We start from the raw sequence: 24,376 nt of genomic DNA, 5'->3' as shown, positions 1-24,376 counted from the left end.
CTCATCCATCCAGCAGTACATCAAAACATCTATCTGGAGCTGCTGAGAAGTAGGGGGCTGCTGTTGGTCGCAGTCAGCAAAATAGGAACAGTGGTGGCATCCTCCAGCAGGCGGAAGAGTACAAGTATAAAGCCCTCCACCTACATAGAGTAGGTGGAAAGTGTCATCTCTTTCTCAGTGTGCAGATCTGCTAATTTCTTTGTGCTATCATCTTTTCCCTTTTTGTTTAATCCACGTGTAAGCTGCTGGCTGCAATGCATATAGGCACACAGTAATAAAAATATGAAGTAAATAGTACCAAACCAACCAGCTGAATCCAGTATAGACCCAAGCCAGTCACAATCCATGGAACTACTCCTTTAGTTTATGTCCTTTACTGGAAACAATTTTTCTCTATGTTTAACAATTGGAAACAGACTGAAAACTTCTTGCAATAATGTATCGCACCAGGAGTTGTTATGACTTCAGTGGATCAAAATTTCACATCACTCAGGGGGTCTCCAGACTCAGAAGCTGAAACAAAAACATAGATGGCAACATGTATGGAAAACATGGAAAAAACACAAAGGAATCCACAAAAAAACAAACAAACAAAAAAACCAACCAAAACAAACCCCCCCCCAAAAAAAAGAACCAAAAAAAAAAAAAGGAAAAGAAAGAAATGGAAAGACAGCACTCATCTATACAAACAGAACTGCAAATAAAGGGCAATCTTATTTACCACTTGTCTAAATATAACCTATAACAATGTAGCATTGGAAAGACCTGTAGTTCTGCCAAGACACTGACACCAGAATGACTTTTACAGAAGTATAGTAATGCTGATGTTCAGCATCATTTTGGAAATAGGGTATGAGTTCTTCCTCCTTTAATTGAATTTTCTTGGAAAGTCCTTTTAGCCTTCAGTTGGTGTAGATTTCAGAGGAAGTAATTTACACTCAAGCTCTATTACCGTGTGGACAGAAAGGTGTCACCTATAGCAGATTTTAGTGGATTAATCCAGAGCTGCTCCTTGCATGCCATCTGTCCCCTCAAAATATAAAACTGAAGGCCAGACCAAGTAGGAACTTAAACAGAAAATACTCTTGGGTGCCAAAACACAGTGTGAGGTCCCAACACTACTAAAATTCCATTTTGAGCCTTAAACGAGGCAGAATATGAGATATCTTTTGCTATCTAATCCTCATCTTATGAAACAAAAGGTTCCTAAATCTTAGCCTACATCCACAGTTAAAAAGCAGAAGAATTGGAAATAGCCTTCTGGTAAAAAACAGGTTGCCAGTGAAAGGAAATGAGCTCAAAGTGGGCATGGCAAGAAGAGGAAAACATTTTACTGAGTAACTCCAGTCCTTGTGTGTGGGGCTAATAGAAGCTACTGACCCCTGGGCTGGCCCATGTGCATGCCATGGCACTTCCTCCTGTGGGTATGTGGCAGTATTTGAGCCCCATAGACTACACCCTTTGTCTTTTCTAAAAGTATGTGGAAAGACTTGGAAAGGCTGTACAACCCCATGAGATTTCTAAAGTGTTCTCCTCAGGAACATCAGTTTTCTGGTGGTTAACTCTTGATTAATACATATCAACCTTCACATCTAACTCAACACCCATCACAATAGCACGCATGAGTTTTTAAATTAGTTACAGCAGGGAAACAAATTGTCTCTCAACGTGTAAATATAATCCTAGCACTAAACATGGCTTTTTGTAACTCTGTTTGCTAAAGGCTAATTTTATGGTATGTCAAGTGGCCTGAACTCCTGACACCCACCTTTCCTCTTTAGATAAGCAGCACGCTTGTCTCAAGGACAAACCATTCATCCATGCTGTAGAGCATGGAAATATGTGAGGAGGAAAAAGGAACAATGCCACTCTGCCCTTCTTTAATCAGGTAGATGTGTTAGCAAAAAGCACATATCCTCTTGCAGTGTCTGGCTGCATTATGCTTTCTGGAAACAAGCCATTACTTTGGCCTTGACATGATGTTAATAAATGTTAGTAGGAGGCAGTAAAGGAACTTTAGGAATTATTGCTCACCACAATCAGCTAATATAAAGCTCATAAATGATGGAGTTTAAGCTTCTTTTCTTAAACAGATCTTGTTCTCCTCTACAGAACAGCCTCTGCCACTGAGGTTAACCACAGCACCTATGCCAACTGTTTTGCAACACCTGGAAGTGAGAGGTAGCAGCCAGCTGGCCAGTCAGAGGACAAGTGCTTATGCTGTTCTAAACACTCAGGATGAGGACTAACTACTTCTATGCAATGCTGTGGCAGTGTAGAAACTGGAGAGATATAAAGGTTTCTGTAGCACATAATTAAAAGTAAATCATACATGGAGGGACAGTGTGGAAGTGATATTGCAGTAGGTGGTTGTGAGAAACTTTAGGAGGGGCAGAAGAGGTAACAGATTCTATTTTTTGTGGCAGCTTATTCTTGTGATTTGGCAGCCCATGCTGAGGAGGCTACTTTAAGTATGTCTGCTCTGTTTTTCAGAGGATTTGATAAGTGAGTGATTCTGAACACTTGCTAAATTAACACCAAATAAAGCTTTTTTTTCCTCTGCCAAGACTGGATCAGGTTCTGGGAGCACAAGTGTAAGTGGCTTTAGTACTCCTGCTGCCACAAGGTCAAATGAAGTCTGGAATGAATGAGATTCTTCAACCTCAAAGAGGCATCATCCAACAGCAGGTGAGCAGAGCTTGTACAGCAGCTACAGAGTTCACATTTTTTTTTCTCCTCTCTGTTTTGTTACTGATTTTCCACTTATTTTTTCTATAATACTTTTGAAGGATGAGTCTGTATATTTATGTTTAATGGTAACAAGTATATATCCAAATATCTTTAAGATATTAACATTGAATCACCCCAAATAATACAGAGCAATAAATATATGATGACCTATAGCAGACCAGCATTAATAATGTAGATTTCATATCTGTGCAGTTTGGAGAGGTAAACACTAATTGCATAAGCTACTTAATGCACGTGAAGTTTGCAGATCTGACCCACTATCTTCTACTTAGTTAATTTCACACTGTTAATGTGATTCTAAGGTAATTTTTATTTCATGACTGCATCATTTAACTATTCAATTTTAACAAGCATTCAAGAAGTGCAACTTACCAGTAGATTTATGATCTACCTTCCAAATTTATGTCACTCTGGGACTGGCTAAAATTTTGTAGATATAGAAGAAACACACATACACAGTGTTAGTGACCTGCAGTGTGACAGTTCCTTCTCTTGAACAGTCCAGCTTTAACTTCAGTCTTCTCTCTCTGAGACAGAAAGACTTCTAAATGGGTGATCTTTTTGACAGTTTGAACAATATAACTTCAGCAATTCTTGAAATATGAAAGATATGCATAAGGTGAGAAATAAAAATGTAGATTTACATGTAAGTAAAGAATTTTCCTGGCTAATTATTAAATACAGTAAACTACACAAATCCAAGACATTAAGCACACTCTCTTCATTTAGTTTGGAAGAAAAAGAAGGAACAGGAAGTATACTAAAAATCTTAAGGCTTCCTCTGGAATTTTGTCTCTCATGCGTAACTAACACTATTGATACTTTGAGCTCTAATTATTATTTTGCCTTCTAATTTTCAGTCCTCCTCACCCCATTGAAATAGTATTTGTGGACAAACTCATGTTATCTGTTGGAGACAGAGATCCTGCACCTTACTATCCTTTGCTGCACAGCAGAAATCTTGGGCCTGATCCAAAGATAGCAGCACCCAGTGAATTAAGCTCAACCTCTTTAAATGAGTTAGCTTTCAAGGAATTAGCTTTACAAGAGGAAACAAGAACAGATCATTTTACATTTCTGGCTCTTTTTTTTTTTTTTTCAAATGTGGGAAGCTTCCTCCATTTCATGGTTTTGGCATATTGTCCAGTAACTCCTCCTTCCTGAGAGAAGGACCTACAAGTGTAGATGACAAGTCAGGGCAAGGAACATTTCTTCCTTTGCTCCAGACTTCTGCCAATCCCAATGAATGATTGAAGGCTGGGATTTGAATTAAGATAATCTCTGAAATTGTGAAATGCTTAAAGGCTTCCTTCCTTTTTACCAAAGAAGAAAAAGATAACTATTTTGTCTGTGAGTCCTCTTTCCCTGTGATTAACCTGCATTTTGCAGCTTTTCTCTGTCTGCAATTCACATATGACTCAGTGTTCACCATGGTGCATATGTTCAAGTGAACTCCGATTTTATGATCTCTTTCAGAATCTGAAGGATTTTTAAGTCCAGATAATTGCCACACCCACCCCACACAGATGTCTTATCACTGAGACATGTTTCCAAGGAGTTCACTAAAAGCAGATACTTTGCAGAACAGTTATAAAGTAGGTATTTTAATATCTTTCTCCGCAAACTAAGACATTTTTATGGCTAGGGCCTCATCAAAATGCCTGGATTATGCCTTATGCAAGTTTTACACTTGCAGCACAAAACCCAAAGTGTACTGAAAAACGTTATGACTTCACTTTGTAAATGTATCCCTGATTGAGAAATAGCGCGTACCAGCACTGTACCAGCACTAAAAAGCATTAACATTAATGAACATCACCAGGCAGAACGAACTAAAAATGCATCTTAGTGTTCTGTTTGTCAGGAATTTCTCACAGAAATGCTGTATTCTAAGCTCACTAAAGCAAGAAAAAAATCAATTGATTTTGAAAGAAAAATAAGCTTTTTTGATCCCAATGAAAAGCAGTGAAGATAAGATGAAGCAGGAAGATCTACAAGATGTTTTCTTGCCTGCAGCAAAAATATAGCTGTGTGAAGTTATGAAAATATCTGTGAATATGAGAACAAGGTTGGTGCCGTGTCATCCCATCAAGAGCTGGGAATATTGACAGTCATTCCTGTGCTCATCCTCTCGCAAAGCACAGACATAACAGACCCTTTGATTAAGACTTTGAAACTGAAATGCTGGTTTCCACCCAATGTGCCGGTGAAGTGGGATTTGGAATAACAGACACTGTCGGACTGGCTATCCTAATGCCTCAGTGGCAATCTTCTAGGAGGAGGATCAGGTTAGGGAATTTAGAAACAGGCTGTACATACCTAAGTTGTTGGGATCCATCTACATATGCAGAGGTAGTTGGTTGATGGCATTGCAATGCCATTCTCAATTATCTTTTATTTCTTTCATGGTGATAGGGAGAGGCTTCTGAAGACTGAAAGAAAGCAAATGTCACTTCTATATTCAGGAAGAGCAAGAAGACCAAGCCAGGGAACTAAAGACCAGTCAGCCTCACCTCAATCCCAGAGAAAGTGATGGAGCTTTCAAGCCATTTCCAGACCCATGAAGAACGGGAAGATGATCACAAGTAGGTAGTATGAAGTGGGAATTATGCTTAAGCGTCTTGATTGCCTTCCACAACGAGGTAACTAACTCAGTGGGTAAGGAGAGAGGCACGGGTGTTGTTTACCTCAACATTAGCAAGGTGTTTGACACAGTTTCCCATGAAATTTTCATACATATGCTGACTAAGTACAGGTTAGGTAAACAGATGGTGAGGTGGACCGAAAACTGGCTTGGCAGTCAGTGGCCTAAAATCCAGCTGGAGGCCAGTCAGTAGTGGTATACCCCAGGCGTGTATAGTCATGCCAATACTGCTTAACCTTTTCACTAGCGACATGCATGATGGGTCAGCATGCAACCTCAAGAAGTCTGCAGATGATATGAAGCCGGGAGGAGTGGCTGACACACCATACAGGTGTGCCACTGTTCAGAGGGACACCTGCAGGCTGAAGAAACAGGCAGACCGGAATCTCATTAAGTTCCGCAAAGGTAAGTGTGCAGTCCTGCTCTTGGGGAGGAACAACCCGGGCACGCATGCACACTGAGGCTGAGTGGCTGCAAAGTGTCTTGCATGAGAAGGACCTTGAGGTCTTTCCTGGTGAACATCAAGATAATCATGAGGAAACAATGTATGGGCAAAAATGGCTAACAGTATGCTGAGGTGTGCTAGGAAGAGCAGTGCCAGCAGGCTGAAGCAAGTGATCCCTACCTCTACACAGCCCTGCTGAGACATACAAGCAGAAAACATTTTCTATCTCTTCACCCCATAGATACTGCCTCTTAATTAACGTCCTTTCTGTTTTAAGTTGTAGCATAAAGTGGATAAAAGATTGCTTAGGTAGAGAGACCTGTATTACTGAATTGATGTCTTGACATAGACACAGTTGAAAACATGCTGTGTCTGGTACTTTAACTTATGTTAAAAAAAACAACCCAAACCAGAAGAAAAGCATTAAAAAAACCCCCTTACTTTCACTGAGACTTCAGGAGATAGAGATGGAATCTACTCAGCTCACTTCTGGGCATAAGTTATTAAGCTCCTAATGGGAGATTAAATGCCTGCTGTGTAGCTCACCATTTAAAACCTATACAGTTCTTTTCAGCTGTGGAAAATATGACCATGATCCAGGACCAAAAAGATGAGCTGTTAAATGTAGGAATGATTGACAAAATTCTCAGACAGAAACAGGTAACCTGGAGAACCCTCAGTAGTAGTAGGGAAAGAGCAGCATGCTGGGCTTTTATGACACACAACTTCTGGGGAACACCACAAAAGCCTGTAAACTTCCCTATGCTATCTTACAGAATCACTACCAAGGAATAAGACCACCCCTGCCCTGAGTGAAAGTGAGTTTAAAGTAGCCTGTTTATGCAGTCTACAGCTTTTTTCCATTGTTCATTAAAATATGTTATTGTAGTACAAGTGGCATTCAGGAGGCGATCTGTCCGGCTGATGGTTTGATTAGTGAGAATATTAGATTTCAACTTTATCTCAGCAAATAATGGTCTCTCTCTGGAATAGCTGAAACTGCAACAGGAAGGAAGAGACATTAGTGGGAATTTCCCCTAGATAACAGTCCTTGGTTTATAGAAATCCTGTTCCATTATCTCTCAATATTACACTAACACAAATATATAGAGCAACAGCATTTACTGTCCTGAATTTGGAAACACAGTTCTCTCTGCAAGAATCTTCAATATTTTTGTTTTATATACCTCTTTCTACTGAAAATTACAATCTTAGAGAAATGTAGAGAAAAAAATACAGAACCTCTATTTCAAAGGACACAAAACATCTAATTCTGTTTACTTGTGTTCTATAAAATGAAGCACGTAGTCTACTTCTTTTTCAGAATTTTCTTCTACAATCCAGACCTCAGTTTTGTATTATTTTTTGTAAAAGGCTAGATTACTGTCTCGCTAAGATTCCTATCTAGACTCAACTGTCTTCTTTCTCTTTGATCATGACTAGCTTACAACTTAACACGTGGAGGAAATGGTTAGTAAGTAGTCCATACTTACATGTAAAATGCAAGGGAAATACATACATGGAATTTTGTATTTTTTATAAACATTTTCTGGAATTTCTGTATTATAAACACATTGTTATTTCTGTATAAGAAGTCCTGTGTTTGTTCTGTGTTCAATCTCTTTCTACATATTTTTGTCAAAACAGAGGTTACAATGACACTGCAGCTTGACACGTGGAAAAAAAAACAAAAACGCAGAAAATGCAAATAATTTTCCCTTTTATTTCCTTTATTGGTGAACATTACAGTAGTAAAATGCCTCGCACATGGCCAGTATTAGCTATGTTTCACTGTTTTTTATCACAGTTCTCTCCTTATAATTACATTAAAAATATAAAATAAGGAAGTTAATCGGTTTTCCAATGGGAAAAGACAACCTGTTGACTGATCCAAATTATTTTGCTTTTATTGTATAACTTTATACTTTGAAGCAATGACTTAAAAGGATGCTTGTTATCCTTAGATGTTTTCCTTACTTGTTATAAATTACTATTTAAATAGGGATCATATGCTGCTATTACCATTTATCCTATTATACGCTTCACTTAAGATAATGCTTGTGAGAGCCTATTGGGCAGCCCTTATGCAGGGAAAATGCCTATACTGTTTGACAGGGATAGGACTACAAGACAATTAAGAGATCCATTGTGTAAAGCAGCCTGAAATGTCACATTTTAGATGCAATCCAGCAACGGGCCTCAGTAAAATATCATTATGATTTTACACTCATTGTGCAGCATTTCCTTTTTATTTCTACAAGTTTCTAAAATACCAAAGTTTTTTCCTAAAATTTTTAAATGTTGCAAAAGCAGGGATAATATTAAAAGCCACGGCTTCTAAAAACCTGGAAAGATATTTTTAAGAATATCTCTGGGCACAGTGGCGCGCAAATGAGGTCCAGTTTTCCATGCTGCCGGTGCACATCTCTCATTGTTGGTCCACTGGGACAGGAAGGAAGTGCCTGGGTTTAGTTCTTGGTGTTCTGTAAAGCTTCTATGAGAGCTTTGTTGTATTCTGTGACCAGCTTTCTCACGTTCTTCATTATTGGCTGGTAGTCACTCTCCTGACTTTTTGTTGCTATGACTGATTAAAAGAATTAAGGAAACAAACTGCCAGGATAAATATTAGCATAATTAGAGATCATAAAGGTACCACAATACAGCAAGTTTCCTTCTGTGAAAACTGTCAGCAGCTGCAAATAACAGAAAAAACTCATATTGGTTCTAAAAGATTTACTAGTTGCAATCTCATGCCAAGTATGTTGAAAAAATATAAATTACATGCCTGAGTTAGTTTTGTTTTCATATATATGGGCAACAGGTCCCTTGCGGAAGACTCTGCCCACTGTTATATTGCAAACAAACCACTTCAAGGCACTCAGCTCTTTACGGCCAAGCAGTCTGGCACTTCAGAACTTCAGCTAGAAAAGTCTCAGTCCAAGAAAGCAGAACCTTTCTTCCCACTACCCCAAGCATACTGAAAACTCTTTGCAAGGCTCTGCACTTGTATAGATATCATAAAACATCTTAGCAAGTTAGGAGGTGCTTTTAATGTTCTGATCAACGTTTTCTCTTAGTTATTTTTAGAGTTTTTTCTCCTAGAAAAAAGAGGATCTAAGATTCTTGCCTTAATAAAATATCCCTGTAAAGCCTTCTTATTAGAGGAGGTGCTGCAATTCCATTAAGTTACCCAAGACTTTTTTTCAGACTTCTTCCAAGCATTAGAGCAGTTACCAGATACAATAAATGGGATATTTGGTATATGAGAAAGATAATGCTATAGGCAGATTCTTTATTATTCTTTTTTCTCCTGATGGTTAGGCTATTACAGAATTCCCTGAAATATATTCTTGTGCCATTTTCTGAGACATGTAGCAATGTCCATTGTCCCATACACAACACTGGATGATGACGTCTAGTTTTGCTGTTACCTTTTTCAACTTCATTTGTATCGTAATCGTATAAAAGTGATTCTACACATCTTTAAGATTTCAGATTTTTTGTTTCCTAAATAATTTGAAAAAATATAACTTATTCAGTGAATTCAAAGTCCCTAGAATATAAAATAGAATTGCAACTATAACCTACACAAATCTTATCAAGAACTATGGAGAGTAGTACAAGGCAAGAACAACCAATTCTAATTAGAAAAACTTCAGTTCTCTTTCTAATTTCAAAAACTGCCTTAGGAAAGTCACTTGCAGTAAGTTACAGTTCGCTGAAGTTTTGCAAGGACTTACATGATTAGTCCAATGTAACTCTTTAATTAGCATCACATACAAGAAAGAGACAATGCAGTTGCCCCATCCTAGGTCATTTTGCAGCTAAAGCATCTCTTTGTCATATTTTACCACATATATCTACTTTTTAAACTGCAAGTCCCCTTTTATTTGATAAGAAATACATTAAATACTTTCAATTTGTCGTTTACTTTTTCATCCCTGATATTTATGGTGTTTTAAAAGTGAAAAATACCATGCAAAGGCATCATGATATACAGATTTTTCAAACAATGCTACACTTGCTTGATGATTTAAGATAAGACTGAACAGATGAACAGATGTGAAGATGATCTTCACATGAGACTTAATGGCAAAACTGACTCAACAGGAAAAACTCCAGATTTCAAGACAAATCTTACACTTTAGGACTCCACAAAATTGTTTCAGACAACACATGCAAACGTTGGTATGTACAGTATCTATCAGCCAACCAGACATTTGCAAAGCATTGCCTCTCTTCTTTTCCCCTGCCTCCTGCACCCCATTCCGTCCTGTCTTATTCTGCTGGAGGAAACAGACCTCTTCCTCAATTAATACAGTGCTTGAATTTTACTCTATTTCTTAAAGAAAAGGATACATTCCTTCATCATGAAGTTATTTTGCTCATGGTGCTGCCACTTCCTCTCCAAATTCGTAAGCTGAAAAGACAAAAAGAGGCAAAAGTGAAAATTATAATTATTACACACAAACTTTATATAAAAGACCCTCCCAAAAATGTTGTATCAATACCTTGCACTCTTATCCCCTGAGAGGTTCAAAGTTATTTTACAGAAACACCACAGAAATGAGAAACAATGGCAAAAATATTTTCAAAGCTGCCAATGTTTAACCTGTATATAAATTAGCACTTCATACATCTATTTATATAAAAGCATTGCATATGACTGCAGTGGTAGATAGAAAAAATCAGATGAGAATTCAAGACTTGTCATATATGAAAATGTGTAAGCAAATCAGGAGTAAAAAGGTGAACACGGCAGGGAGACACTTATTCTCATTATACTTCATTTAATTTATATGATCTCTTCTTAAAATCAGTAAGACCACCAAAGATACAATACTTCCTGACACTGTCTCAGACTTTGTGCTGTACAGAAGAAACTTCCTTACTTCCATAGTTAAGTTTCCTGTCTGATGCCAGAAGCTGTGATAAGAACAGAGCTGCAGCAAGAAGATTGTAGAAGTATGGGCTAAGTGCTGGCACTTCTTCAATACTTTCAGCATCAACAGGAAACTAATGTGGACATTATATCAACGGCCGCTTCCTTACAATACAATTTTATAATATTTGTTTTTCTGATGCTACTGTTCAAGGTTCTGCATTTCAAGATATGCAGATGTTATTTTTAAATGCAAAAACTGAAAATCAGTCTGAGACTAAACTTTCAGTGGAAACTAAGGAAATAAATCAGGAAAATACTGCAACATTTCACTTAAAAGCTTCTTCTTAAGCGAGAAGATATGAAAATAGTTGCTATATTATTCAAAACAAATCTTAAGACTGAAGAATCAGTTATCTAGTGGCAAACACGGCAGTTGTTTATTTCCAAGATAGGATATTTCTGACCTATTACCATTTTTACTACTCCCGTGTTGCTACATGCAATGTAGCTGGTAATTATTCAGCGCATTTCTACAGTAACTCCTTAAATGCACAACCGACAAAGTACTCTGTTTGCAAAATTGCCCAAAACCTCAAGATACATAAATGCTGTTTGTACTTCAACATGCTTGTTGCATGTCAACTAATCAGCTATTTTAAGATACATCTTTATGCACCCTCATGACATTTACACTCATGACATAAAAAACAAAGAAACCAATCCCTTTTGCACACACTGAAATAAAATTGCCACAGCTCAATAAACTGAAGAAATATATGCAACTACTATTTTACATAAACTTTCTAGCTTCAACATGCAAGCATCATAACACGCCTGGGTATTAATTTCTGATTTATATAATCTCTGGCAATAAGCATCTGATCTTGGCATAAAAAAATATATGATATCTGAAGACCTGGAGACTTTGGCACATAGCTTTGAGGATTTACATCATCAGCCTTGTGTTTGCCCACAATAATCATATATGATAAGTATATACATGTATCTTCTCATTTAGAGCTAGGCCGTCTCATGCGCTCCATAGAGTTCACTCCAGAAAAAAAAGTTAAACATGTATAAATACCAGCTTCAGCTTTTAAATGAATTAGAAAAAAGTAACTATTCCAAAGGACAAATATTTCAACAACCTGAAACAATAAAAAAATCAGTGAAATGCAGAGAAAATAATTAATTTCTATTTTTCAGCTTCTTTTGAAGTTATTAATTTTCCTTCTATGCACTCAAACCTATGCGCCAGTAAAGTTCTGTTACCAAAATGGTAGCAACTTATGGGTGTTAATAATGGAAGAATCAAAGCTGTTCAAGAGTTTATAAACATGTTCTATCTTGATTCACTTTTGAAATGTAAATGTAAGTATAATCATACACAGAAGTTCCTTGGGTTTAACGAAGTATGTACAAACCCTAAAACTTCAGTGGTCTGTAAAGAGCCAAAGGACTGGGAAAAGGGAAATGGAATTAATAGTACAGGTTCTGAGAAAAAACTTCCCACTATAACTTCAAAAGCAAAAGAGATCTTATCTAACTAGTACTGACTTTTTTTTCCCCCTGTAGTTTCTTTCTAAGTTGGTCCTCAAAACTTCTCAAGCAAAGGAAGAGCAGAGGAAGAGTTCCAAGAAAGATTAGTACAAACATTTAAACAAAAGATTCAAACATTTCTTAAGCTCAGAAAGATTTCTGCCTAGTAACTTTGACATCCAAAGCTTACAAGAAATTTTATTGGCTCAATATTAAATTTTGTTTGAAAATAGAGAATATGGCTATGCTTTACAACATGTAACTTTGAAAACTCCCTGAGAAAGAATAAACTGATTCCATCCATACAATTCTTCATGTGTATGAGAAAACTGAAACTGCAATGGACACAACTAAAGAGATAATATGTAGTTTGAGCTATACCTGAGAATGTGTCTCATTCTCTTGCAGCTCCCTCTTTAGTGTCTCATACTCTGCATTCAAGTGTTCCATTATTTTCTTGAAAGCATGGCTACGTTTTGTTAGCTTTTCTTTGTCATCCTGGAGTCTCTATTTGAAAAAAAAACCAACACACACTCATTAATGGATGCATTCTTGTGCTGTGGACTACAGACAGAATATTTTAATTCATCTTTCAACATGCTACTTATTCTTCTCTCAGAACAAGATCATATGCATAAAGAACTCACAAGGCTTTTCTCTAGCAAGGCATGCTTTATCCTAAAGACAATTCAGTGGTTATTACCAAGCTGTGGGCTTAAACCACATTGTATCAATACAACTGGGAACACTGATCTTAAGAATTTGTAGGAAATTTACCACGTGTGAAATGGGAATTGCTAGATGGAGTTTGTCTTGTAGTAAACACAAGCAGGATAGATGATTTTTGATTGGGTTCTGCAGCTGGATTGCTGATTTCAAATTTACTGGCTGTCATAAGTTACAGAAAAGTTCAGATGAATTGCTATAATAAATGAGAAACTTTGGGGAAGTTATCAAAAGGTATCCAGCTAACATGTAGCAAGTTAGTAAGTCACACATATAAGTAGAGAAACATTTGGATTCATTTGCAATGATGTACAAGGTCAGTTTTCAACTATCAATCAGGATTCTCAGCCACAGACCGGGATTCACCACCACTAGGTTGTTACGACCACACAAATTCTGTATAATCCAAGGTTTTGTTCCTTTCATTACCTGTTTCTTCTCTTCACCTGATGCCTTCAGAGCCGGCAAATTATTATAGACCTCCAACTCCATTTTTGTTTGTTCAATTTTGTCTTTAAGAGAAGCCAGTTCGTCAACCATCTTGCCCTCCAAAAGATCCATCTTCTGTAGGTCCATCTGCAGTTTTTGACTCTCTGGGTCATCAGATACAAAATCTCAAATTAATGGTACTTTTTATTTTGTAATACATTGCCCAGCACATAAAGGTTTATGCTATTCTTAAGTAATAAAACAGCTCCTACATACCTTTGTCATTTTGATATTCATGAGAATATTAATGTGAAGGAAAGAAAACAATTTGATCTTCACAATTATCCCACAAGTCAAACTACTATAGTACAATTACTGTATTATACATAAGTGAATAGTAGTGAAACAGTAATGATTTTCTATATCACAGTGTGGTATTTCTATTGTTTAAGTTATTTGCACAATTAGTCAATTTCAAGTCTTAAAGCAGTGGCAATATATCACAAGAATTTGACTGCAAAAATGTACATATTTAAAATCACTATTTTTAGTAGATTTTCAGCATCATGTTGGTTTTATTTATGTAGATTGTATATGATAAGACTTAGTTTTATGAGAGTAAACAGCCTAATTTGCTTTGAACATTCGCTCTGTACAGAAAAATGCTTCCATATCTCCACAGAATAAGAACTGTCATAGCTTATAAAATGAGCACGTGCTACAAAATACAGCATTTACATCTGACAGTCCATTAAAAAGAAACATCAGGGATACAGGTAATTAAAGGAGTTAGAAGTATGGATGGATTCTTTTATGAAGAGAAATGTAAATACTGAAATTGTTTGACCTGACACAGACACAATAAAGATACACAAAACTCTGATCCAGTTTTGAAGATATGTTATCCACCCTGACTATGGAAGGACTAGATAAAGCTAGTCTTATTTTGAATAGTTTTCTGACCTGCAGCCTTGTAATCGTATTTTCTTGACGTTCATGAACATTTAAACACATGGCTACATCATCTTACGTTGCAAGGCTGTGTCTAAGTCAGTAGAATGATAAAAATAATGCAGGGGGGTTATACATTCTAAAACAGAAAGCAAAGTTGGCTACTGGAGAGGGAGAGATGAGACAGCACAAAGAAACTCCTCTCAGCATAGACAGCACACTTTGCTCAAAAAACTCAGATTTGTGCTGATCATCTGGAAAAAGAATAGGAATTTTTCTGCCCAGCTTAACCAAGGCAGAAGAGATCTTTATGGCAGAAGGGAGCAGATGCTCATATGCAACAGAAGGAGAGTTCACCTTTCCCAAAACTGTAGGTATGGTTTACTTAGTGGAATTATTTTGGAAAATTTTACCTGATCCAAAGGCCGTCATGGCAAGATTTTGGTACTCATGTCTCCCCTTGTGCACTTACACCATGTATTAATTATTTAGAATGAAATATTGGCTTTGATCAACATTTCTGGCTTATTACAGAGTGCTTTGGCGATTTCTTTGGGAAATGTAAAATAAAAAAACAAGCCAAGATATTTTTGTACAATATATTATTATCCTGAGGAACACACCTCCTTAAGATTGAAAGAGTCCTGAATGTGCAAAGAGCACTTACACAAACATGAAAAATTTCCATACAGGTAAAAAGAAGGATTTAAAACCAAAAGGTTTGGAACTGTATCGCAGGTCTATGATTCACTGTTTACGCTGCCTTCCACCCTAAAGGACTTAAGAGAACACTTTCTCTGTGTCCAGAACATTTCCTAACTGCCCAGAGTTTCACTTTGAAATTCCTGGTATTGGTCAGTGTCAGATCCTAGAACACAACTGAACAGATCATAGCTCTACTTATCCTATTCCTATGTCACTACGGTCTAAAGGCAGACAAATGCTTAATGAACCCAATAAATCAGGGCTTTAACATTAAAAAGAGTAAAAAACAGGATTATAAAATAAAAAAAAATAAAATTGGAAATAGCAGAGAACAACTTTAAATTTTCAAAAGGATTTATTTAGGCTTAATGACAGATTTTTTTCTCTTTATACATATGTTCTATAATTTGTATTTTGTTATTTTAAAATAATACATAGTTTACTAACTGGGATTTATTTCACATGTAACGAATAATAACAACATAAATGCTAAAAAGCCAGAGAGGATTCTTAGATTGTTCCATCTATATACAGATAAAAACCATGGTGAGACAACAATGGGCTACTCCTATCAATTTACAGTTTCTGGAGAAAAGGGAAGAAAATAGAAGGGGTGACTTTTACCTTTATCCAGCAACAGCCTCACTGAAAAAAAACCCTCAAAACCAAAAAGCTCAAGTCTTCCCTAGGGGAAGAGACAGGAAGAGGATGCAGCCCAGTTCCTTCTGATACACCATGAGGTTGCAGCATCTAGCAGGCAGTGTGTACACAGAAGCAAACTCTCAGACCAAACTACAGTGACCCAGGGAAATGTTTTTGGGAAACTATGCCATCGGCACTTTTGTTTACCCTTTATGGTTTCCTTTTTCTTTTTTTTTTTTTTAGGTTTCTGCTAGTGGAATTTTTACATCTTTGTCAACGGCAAGAAAATTCAGAAATACAGTTTATAAGTACAACAAGAGAATCCCGAAGACGACTGTGCTATAATTCAAGGGTTAGGAAGAACTTCAACTGTGCAAACTGAACATTCACAATATTTTTTTAAAGAATCTTAAGCTGTTTATTACAGTATCTGTGACTCGTTGCTTTCAGAAGTTTACTTATGAATCATTTGAATGATCTGCTGAAAATTATGTACCGTAACTTCCTTCTCTCCTCTTATGAAGGAAGAAATATGTATTTCAATGTCTGTATAGTTCTATATGCTTCCAGAACATCCTTATATTAAAGTTAAAAGAACTATGCTCACACGAAAGAAGAAAAACTCGTATTTGAACACATAACGTATGGTACGGCTTTTTAAACTATGCTAGAACTGCAAAGTGAGTATTTGCAGACAACAATACTAAACGTTCAAACACACAACAAAATAATCAATTTCTGTAGCAATCTGTGCATAATGACTTACTTGCACATAACTACTTTAAAGTTACAACAACAGGCTCCTATTTTGAAAATTACTACCAAGTACAGCACATAATAGCCTTCTAACAAAATGATTAATGATTCTCAATTCCTGCCCCTTCCTTTCAGCCACGCAAACAAGGAAAGGCTTGCTGAACCAATAATGATATTGGCAAACGCTTAGAATTATGAGAACAATTCCACTATAAACAGTGCAAACAAAGAACTAAGTAGGTACTTGTTATGGAAATGACAGAAAAATACTGTCTGCTTTTTGAAATTACAGGCCAGATCCTGCAGATTCTTACACTTAATTTTAAATATTTAAGTATTTCCAAAAGGAAGTCAAAATGAATATTCGCTTTGCAGAACCAAAGCCGGAGAATTTGAGAGCTATGTGACAACAATTCACTGTTGTTGGCATTTATTGTCCTACGGCACATTACCCCTTTAGAAAAGCATAAACCACAAGTAAGTGATATGAAGAACAATATTTACAAATAATAAATGTCTGGATAACTATGAAAATTTGTACTTCCATTTATTAAACACAATTTTAAGACTGCAAAAAAATGGTAATTCCAAGGTGAATATTAGTAAACTCGTACTCCTAGCTCGAAGAACTTTGAACATCTTTATTAAAATACACTTGTTTCAACATAAATCTGTGCAAGAAAGCTGATCATTTGCTGATGATAGCAAGTGAAATAATCCTATGTAATACAAATAACTTGTTACTCACAAGAGTCTGTTTGTCAGCTTACCACTGTATTTGTATTTTAATATTTGGAGATCACTGATCTTGTAGTTGTTATTAGTTCAACAACTTAGGTAATTTTAATTTTTTTAAAGATGGAATTTGAAAATTTACTGCTGATCTCACCTGTAAGCAGATTCTTCGCAGTGCTCTGTGATTTCTGCATTTCATTTGATTTGAAAGTGAGGTCCTCTTGCATAATCTTCAGCTCTTGATTGGTAACAGATGAAATTTGTTTCATACGATTCACATTCTGTGTGTTAACAATAACAATAACGAGAACATGCTGTATCTCTGAAACAACAAATGGTAACTGGACAAGTAAAAAAATCTCCTGTCCTAGTACACTGTCTATTATTTGGCTTTTCTACTACAAAGACTGAAAATATTGGAAATAGTCTGAAGTGATTTAAATGTGAACAATTTTCATTCTGCCAACTTTTGATAAAAGATGTGCTGGACAGGCTAGTGAAGATGAAACAAAAATGCCACAAGTATAAACTGTGTCATCATATCGATCTCTTCTAAAGTAAATGTTTTTGCCTAAAATATACTTTATAGTATACCATACCAAAAGATTCAGAAGACAATTAAAGTGATGACATAATCAAAATATTACTCGGCTAAAAGATTTCTGTAAGCAAAAACCACACAGGAACTAAAAGTTTTAGAAGTACAAAAATTGGCAGACTGCAAATGGGAATGATTTCTTAAATGTTTTTATAAAACATTGCAGAGCACAGTATTCCACATATAACTTCAGTAGGTCACAGAGATGACTAGAAAATTGTCAGTTACTGAATAGTAGTGACAGAACGCCAATGAACTTAGATTTGCAGACTTTAGGCAAACAAAATATTGCAGTAATTTTATTTGCAGTATTCTAAAATGTTTACTATGAACGGAATAACATTCTTGACAGCAATGATGACGAGTTATAGCAATTATGCAAACATTTCTTTTATTCTGGTCAGAAGCAACATCTAATATTCAAAACTCTTTCCCAAAAAAATAAAAAGAAATAAAACTTTTTTTTTTAACTGCAGCTGTACATAGTTTAATTAATAATACTCTTAAGAGATTATTAAGCAGACATCGACTAGGTAATACATAAATCCCACTATCCTCATTTATCCATTCGTTCCTCTGTTTCGTGCTAAATTCTGAGCTTGACATGGGGAGGGAAAGGCACTTACCCTGCTTGAGTGCTCCAGGAGTGCAACAATGTTTGCTTCTATTTGGGCCTTTCGTTCCAATTCCTGATTCTTCACCTCTTCAAAAGCCTCAAGAAAATCTAGAAATGAACAAACATGATAAAGAAGACTGCTATTTGCATGGATGCAGCACAAATCCTTGTAATCGCCAGTCACAACTTTGTACTAAATATAAGCTGTATAATTTCAGACAGGTTACTTTAAGATGAATAGTTTATTTAAGAGACAGGTGGTTGTCTCCTTGAAACTTGTCACATTAGGGATTGTAATTAAAAAGAGGACAATTTCTCCAGAGACACATATTTGACTGATTAATGACATGAGATCACCACCTTCTTGGATACTGTTTCGGTGAGAGCTGTCATCCAATTGTGTGAAAGACTAATCTTTTTCTACTCACATAGTCTGCTTTAAATCATTTGTTTTGCGTCTGTTTAGACTGCAGCGAAGCAGTGCCGGCACCTTACCCCAGTCTCACAAGCAGGCCGGCTGTGTTTGCTGCCCTGGGAGCTTCAGCTGCAATCCTGCCAGTGGGGGGAGCAAGGGCAGAACGGTACTTGAGGACTCGCCAGAGACTTCCCTAGACACCCCCCAAAGTCAGTTCCACAACCCCACCGAGAATTCCTCCCCCTTGGGACCTCAATCTATAAATACCACTGGTCTGATAGGGCTGGGGGACACCTTGCCATCCTGGTAGAAGATCAGCACCACGGCTCTGGCAGTGCCCTTGCAGTTTGCTTTCTGCCCCCTTTTCTCCCTTCGCTTTCTTTTCCTACTACAGATTTAGCAAGACAATGCCTATCTTATTTGTAAGATTGCCTGTACAAATACATTACTTTTTAGGACACTGAACTTACAAACTTTACAGGGAAGCCCTGGGTCTTAACCCAAGGACCCCTGGCCTGTTCAAACTGTGTCACGACAAAGAGGAGTTCCACCACTGTAATTTCTGACACCTTTCTGAATGCTTGTCCCAGCAACTGTTGGTCATCAATTTTTTCTGAAAGCTATCAAAATGGGCTACTGAATAAAGGAAACAGGTGACTTCACTATCTCTAATGGCCAGGAGTAAATGCTAAGCACTGCTAAGGACCTGAGGCCAATATTCACCTGGTATCAACTCTTTCTGTATGATGTCCTTTTCCTACCTAATTCCATACCTAATTTCCTACCTAATTTCCATACCTAATTTATGTTCATTCTAATAAATGTCCAAGTGAATCTGATAATAAAGTTGTAATGGTGGTATGCACTGTATTTGTGTCCTAGGCATACTACGTCATATTCCTGGTGACAGACATACTGTAAAACAGATGCTGGGACACATCACATCAAAGTCAGAGGTCCATCAAGATGCCACCCAAGTCTATAAGTTAAGATTCATCCTCTCCTGCTTGATCGTCTTCTGAAACATCGCTTATATACACAGGAGCACTCAGAAAATGTAAGGGTTTGCAAACTTTCTCACTGGATGAGAAACAGGAGAAGTGCTTGTCTGAGCAAGAAGGATTAGGTAATAGTAAATTCAAGATGGATTATTTGGAAACAGTGAAAGGAGACAGAGAAACTACTGGAAATACTGACAAATCCTGAAGGGACGAGGACTGATGAGAAAATTTTGGATCCCAGAGCATCCAGCATTTAAAATACTTAAGTTTTTAATTGTTTACTAATAAAACATTTATGAATAAGAAAACTATTGTAATGTCTGACATCATCTGCAACTGTCCATGAAAGAGTTAGCAGAGATGCTTCACAAAAGTAAAGCTTCTAAAACTTTTAGAGGGGAAAGTATTCACTAATGGGGCCAGGGGACAATTCTAAGGTACTACAAAGAGGCAGATATCTCAAGATCCTAAGATACTATAAAGAGGCAGAAATCTCTGGGGCAGATATTTCAGGATGAGAGACATTTGGAATTCTTCGAGGTAACAAATGACATTAGACAACACATTTGAAATGTGCACAAATGATTGCTAAAAAAATTTACTAGTTCTGATGCAGATGCAGTTGGCTCAAAAAGCTGACATAGCTTCAGTCCACCTGACACTGACTAGTAACTGTAGAGAGCAGTACTTGGCACGAATGGAAGAAGGTTTACCTTTTGCCAAAGTGCTGTGAACCAGTAACCAGAAGCATAGTTAAAACCAAAGCTTTAACAGCCTTCAATTGGAAAGAGCTAGTCACATCCCAGGTGCTGAATAAGGCCACTGCCAGGTCTGTCTTCCTCCAGTACCCAGGCTGAAAATTAAGCTATACTTTAAAAGGGATTTTTTTTTCTGTGATGTTCTTTTCCTTCAGAATGAACTTGTTTTACCTTAAAGATAGTACAATTATTACACTTCAAGAGGAGCAATGACAGCTCCAAGAAGAGCTATCTCCTGAGATGGAACTTGCTGCAGACAATGAGGATACTGAATCTTCCAAAGCATACGCATACAGAAGGCAGAGGAGTGAAATAAAAAGCACCTTCATGAAAGAAGACCATTCTCACACATTCAAAAATATGAAATGAGAACAAATCTAAAGCACTTTACATACACAAATATATAATTTTATAAAACTGAGCTTAAAACTGTGGAATTAGAATCTGAGAATGGTATCTATCTCATTTGACCAATGTTTTTCTCCTTTGGCACTCTGGACCTTTTTAGGTGGGAATTTTACTAAACGTTCTCTGAATTTATTTTGAAACACTAAGTAAGGCCCATATTTACACCTCATCTCTTTTTGCACGCAACTCTCCTTTTCATCACGCCTTTCAGGTTGACCTTGTTCATTGTGAGTGCTATGTGTTTCATAGATTCATAAAAAAATGAATGGAAAAAACAGCAAGGGGTCATCTAACTCATTTGCTCTAGCACAAGAAAAGCTGTATGTCAGTAACTCAAATGCTTGTCTATACTCCTCTTACACACAGCTCATGACAGATATTCTACAATCCTCCTGAACAATCTATTCCAATTCTTGGTGAGTTTCAATGTTAGAAAGTTTTTTTCTAATATCCAACCTGAAATCTTGCTGCAATTATTTGCATATTACTCCTTTTCCATCTTCCAGATACATGCAGAGACATATTATTCACTTATTGCTTCAAAAGGTTTTTTACATATTTAACAACTGTCGTAGATTCTTTAATATTTCCTTGTGGGTCATGCTTTCTGCACCCCTCATCAGTCTCTCTTCAGGATGGCCAACCTGCTTCTCTATGTGCAGAACTAGAGATGATACTCTGACAGAAGCCTTTCTCAATGCACTGACAAAGAAGATTACTTCACGTGTCTGACAAGCACACTGCTGTGTATACATGCTGCTGTAGTAATTTTCTTTTCCATGTTAGTGTGATATTGCTGAAACACGTTCACTTTGCCTTTCACTATACCATACCACAGAGCTGTGCCTAACAAACTGCTCCCTATTCTGTATTTTTGATGCCAATTACTCTGCCCAACTGTACAAACTTACACTTATTCCCTTCTGAACTTTTTGTACTTAATTTCTAATCTTCCATAAGTATTTTAAACTCTAAACATGTCCTCCAATATGATTTTTGCTTTTCTGTGAAACTATGTATTTACTCTCTCTTGCCATCCAGCTGATTAAAATAAATATTGACTAACCTGAACATCCAACACACTGCAAAACCCTACTCCATATTGAGTTGAGAAACTCAACCTTCCATCTTGACACGAATCCTTCATAATTAATAATTTTTTAATAAAATGCTCGATATAATGGTCAATATTTCCATAGCTTGCTCCTAAGAACACCATTAGACAAGTGTAGATGATGTACTGAAGTCAAAGTACTCATAACCTGCTGTTCCCACCTTATTCTGAAATGTTCTTCTGTCAGAGAAGGAAATTAGATGTTTGTTCACAACAAATCAGTACTAGTGTTATTCATATTACTATTTCTGTAACAATCACTAATTGTTTGCTTATTTTTTCCACAGTCTGTCTGGGAACTGATAGTAAGTTGACTGGTCTAAACTTTCTTGGATCCTTTTCTTCAGGACATGTACCATCTATAAGATTCCTGCATGTTTCCTCAAATCTCTCAGTTAATCTCAAATAGCTCTGGAACTGCATCAATATCCTCTGATGAAGGGGAGAGGCAGAACTAAAACCCCAAACTTGGAAGGATCATGAGGCCCTCCTTTCAACAGTCTGTGTGCATACTTGAAAATCAAGATCAAGCAAGCTTTTGCCTTCTGCTGCTCAGGAAATTGAGTAATTTGAAAATGCAGAAACTCTTTTTAAGTATGCTTTTATCCATCTTTCCTACTGCTAACTGAGACCTTTCTTTCAGTATCACACTAGCCCTAATTTATATTAAACATTTTAGATAACATTGTTACAAAAAGGTATTATATTGGCCCTTCTGATGAGTAAACATCCAACTTATTTTGTAAGCAGCTTGCTACAGTATGCTAGCAACAGGGTATATCTTAAGAACAATTTTCTCTTCGTCCTCTGTTAGTTGCTGCTGAGTTCTCCACAACATTAGAACATTTCAATATGGGAGAAAGCTTTAGCAGAATTCATCTTGAACAAATAGGTACAAGAAGCCTTAATTTTAAAGAATTATGTGATGTCTGTCTTGACGCATTTTGAAGTTCTGCTTTAATCAGAACTGACAGGTGGTTTTATATATCTGTTATTTAAATTAATTTTAAAAATAATTTCAGCCTTACTTTCATAAAATAAAGTTGTGTTCCTAAGACTTTTAATGTCTGATGAAAAGCCTTTAAAGATGCTCCATGTATATGTGAATGTCCTGTAAGTCCTAAGATACCAATTATATTGTTCTGAGGTAGATCACAGGAACTTTACGCAAGATCAGAAGATCAGTTGTTTTCCTCTCTAAATTAATTGAATGTTAACAATACCAGAAACTCTGTATTTTAAGGGAATTAGGCCTAATTCAAGTATATTGGACAACTTACTGTCCATGCTTTCTTCCTTCTTCTTCAGCTCCTTGTATTTCCAATTTTCCTCTCCTGCAAGAGATGTAACATTTGATTTAACTTTATATTGTCTCAGTCCTGTATTCCTTTAAGTAGGCAAAATGTCAGTTTTAAAAATAAAAAGTCTACATGCCTAAAAACTACAGGACTCATACTATGTAATTTCATGTAGTCATGTCAACTGACTATTTCATTCACACTTTTATATTAAAAAAAGATGAGTAGCTTAGCAAATCAGACTCAATGCAATGTTTAGAATATTTTAATGGTTAGATTTTTTTTGATAAATAAGAGCAGGACAGATACTTGGACTGAACAAAGGAAGTTCACAGGATTTTTCTGAAGTCAGCTGAATTTCAATAATAGAGAACAAATGCTTTTGTCTATTTGGGCAGCTTGGTTGGATAAAACTTTCTGCAGCTCAGTTTAACATATGGGCCACTTCAATGGTACTTTCACATATTAGAAAGGACTTTTATAAGCATATGCAGCTTGTAAGCAACAGTGTGACAATCTGAGGGAAATAAACAGGAAAACTGTAGGAGCAATAGTATAGGAAAATAAAATGCACAGAAAGCTTTCTACAGCTACTTTTAAAAGAACATGTCCTTACACACTCTTTCAGTGTTACTAGGAGTAATGAATAACACACACTACATAATTCCCTCCATCTTTAAATCCAACTGCTGAAAATAAATAGCTTTTAATTAAAATGTAGTAGGAGAGTGGGACACCTGCTATATTTGTCACAAGTTTCAAGATGAGCGATTCAGCTCCCAAGAATAATTTTAAGTTTCAAACATCTAAAATTTTAATTGTTTGAGCATTGGTAATTGATTAATTTTTACCCTAGTAGATACAGATATAACTGAGTAAGCAAAGTTTGCCAGGTCTTTTAACTTGTACACCCTCATGCTTTTCCTTTTATCTAGTACATAAAAACTGTAAGAACATCCA

The 24,376-nt window shown here is 36.5% G+C and overlaps 1 protein-coding gene across 2 annotated transcripts in view; it reads right to left on the bottom strand.

Annotated features, from left to right (window-relative positions):
• Positions 1–7,543: 7,543 nt before the first annotated feature.
• Positions 7,544–24,376, bottom strand: part of IFT74 (intraflagellar transport 74) — a 41,092-nt gene continuing 24,259 nt past the window's right edge. Inside the window, exons 14-20 of one of the 2 annotated variants that reach the window (XM_054054224.1) lie at positions 23,399–23,452; positions 18,433–18,530; positions 17,363–17,489; positions 13,420–13,583; positions 12,646–12,771; positions 10,200–10,260; positions 7,544–8,424 (exon numbers count right to left, since the gene is read on the bottom strand). In XM_054054224.1, the coding sequence (XP_053910199.1) occupies positions 8,309–8,424; positions 10,200–10,260; positions 12,646–12,771; positions 13,420–13,583; positions 17,363–17,489; positions 18,433–18,530; positions 23,399–23,452 (746 nt within the window). In that variant the 3' untranslated portion in view covers positions 7,544–8,308. The remainder of the gene's footprint in view (positions 8,425–10,199; positions 10,261–12,645; positions 12,772–13,419; positions 13,584–17,362; positions 17,490–18,432; positions 18,531–23,398; positions 23,453–24,376) is intronic. The other variant, XM_054054225.1, reaches the window with a different exon arrangement.

This window comes from Cuculus canorus, chromosome Z (assembly GCF_017976375.1).
Source record: "Cuculus canorus isolate bCucCan1 chromosome Z, bCucCan1.pri, whole genome shotgun sequence".
NCBI classification, from domain to species: Eukaryota; Metazoa; Chordata; class Aves; order Cuculiformes; family Cuculidae; genus Cuculus; species Cuculus canorus.
The sequence above is the reverse complement of the archived record's forward strand: the minus strand, read 5'-3'. Positions and strand labels throughout refer to the sequence as shown.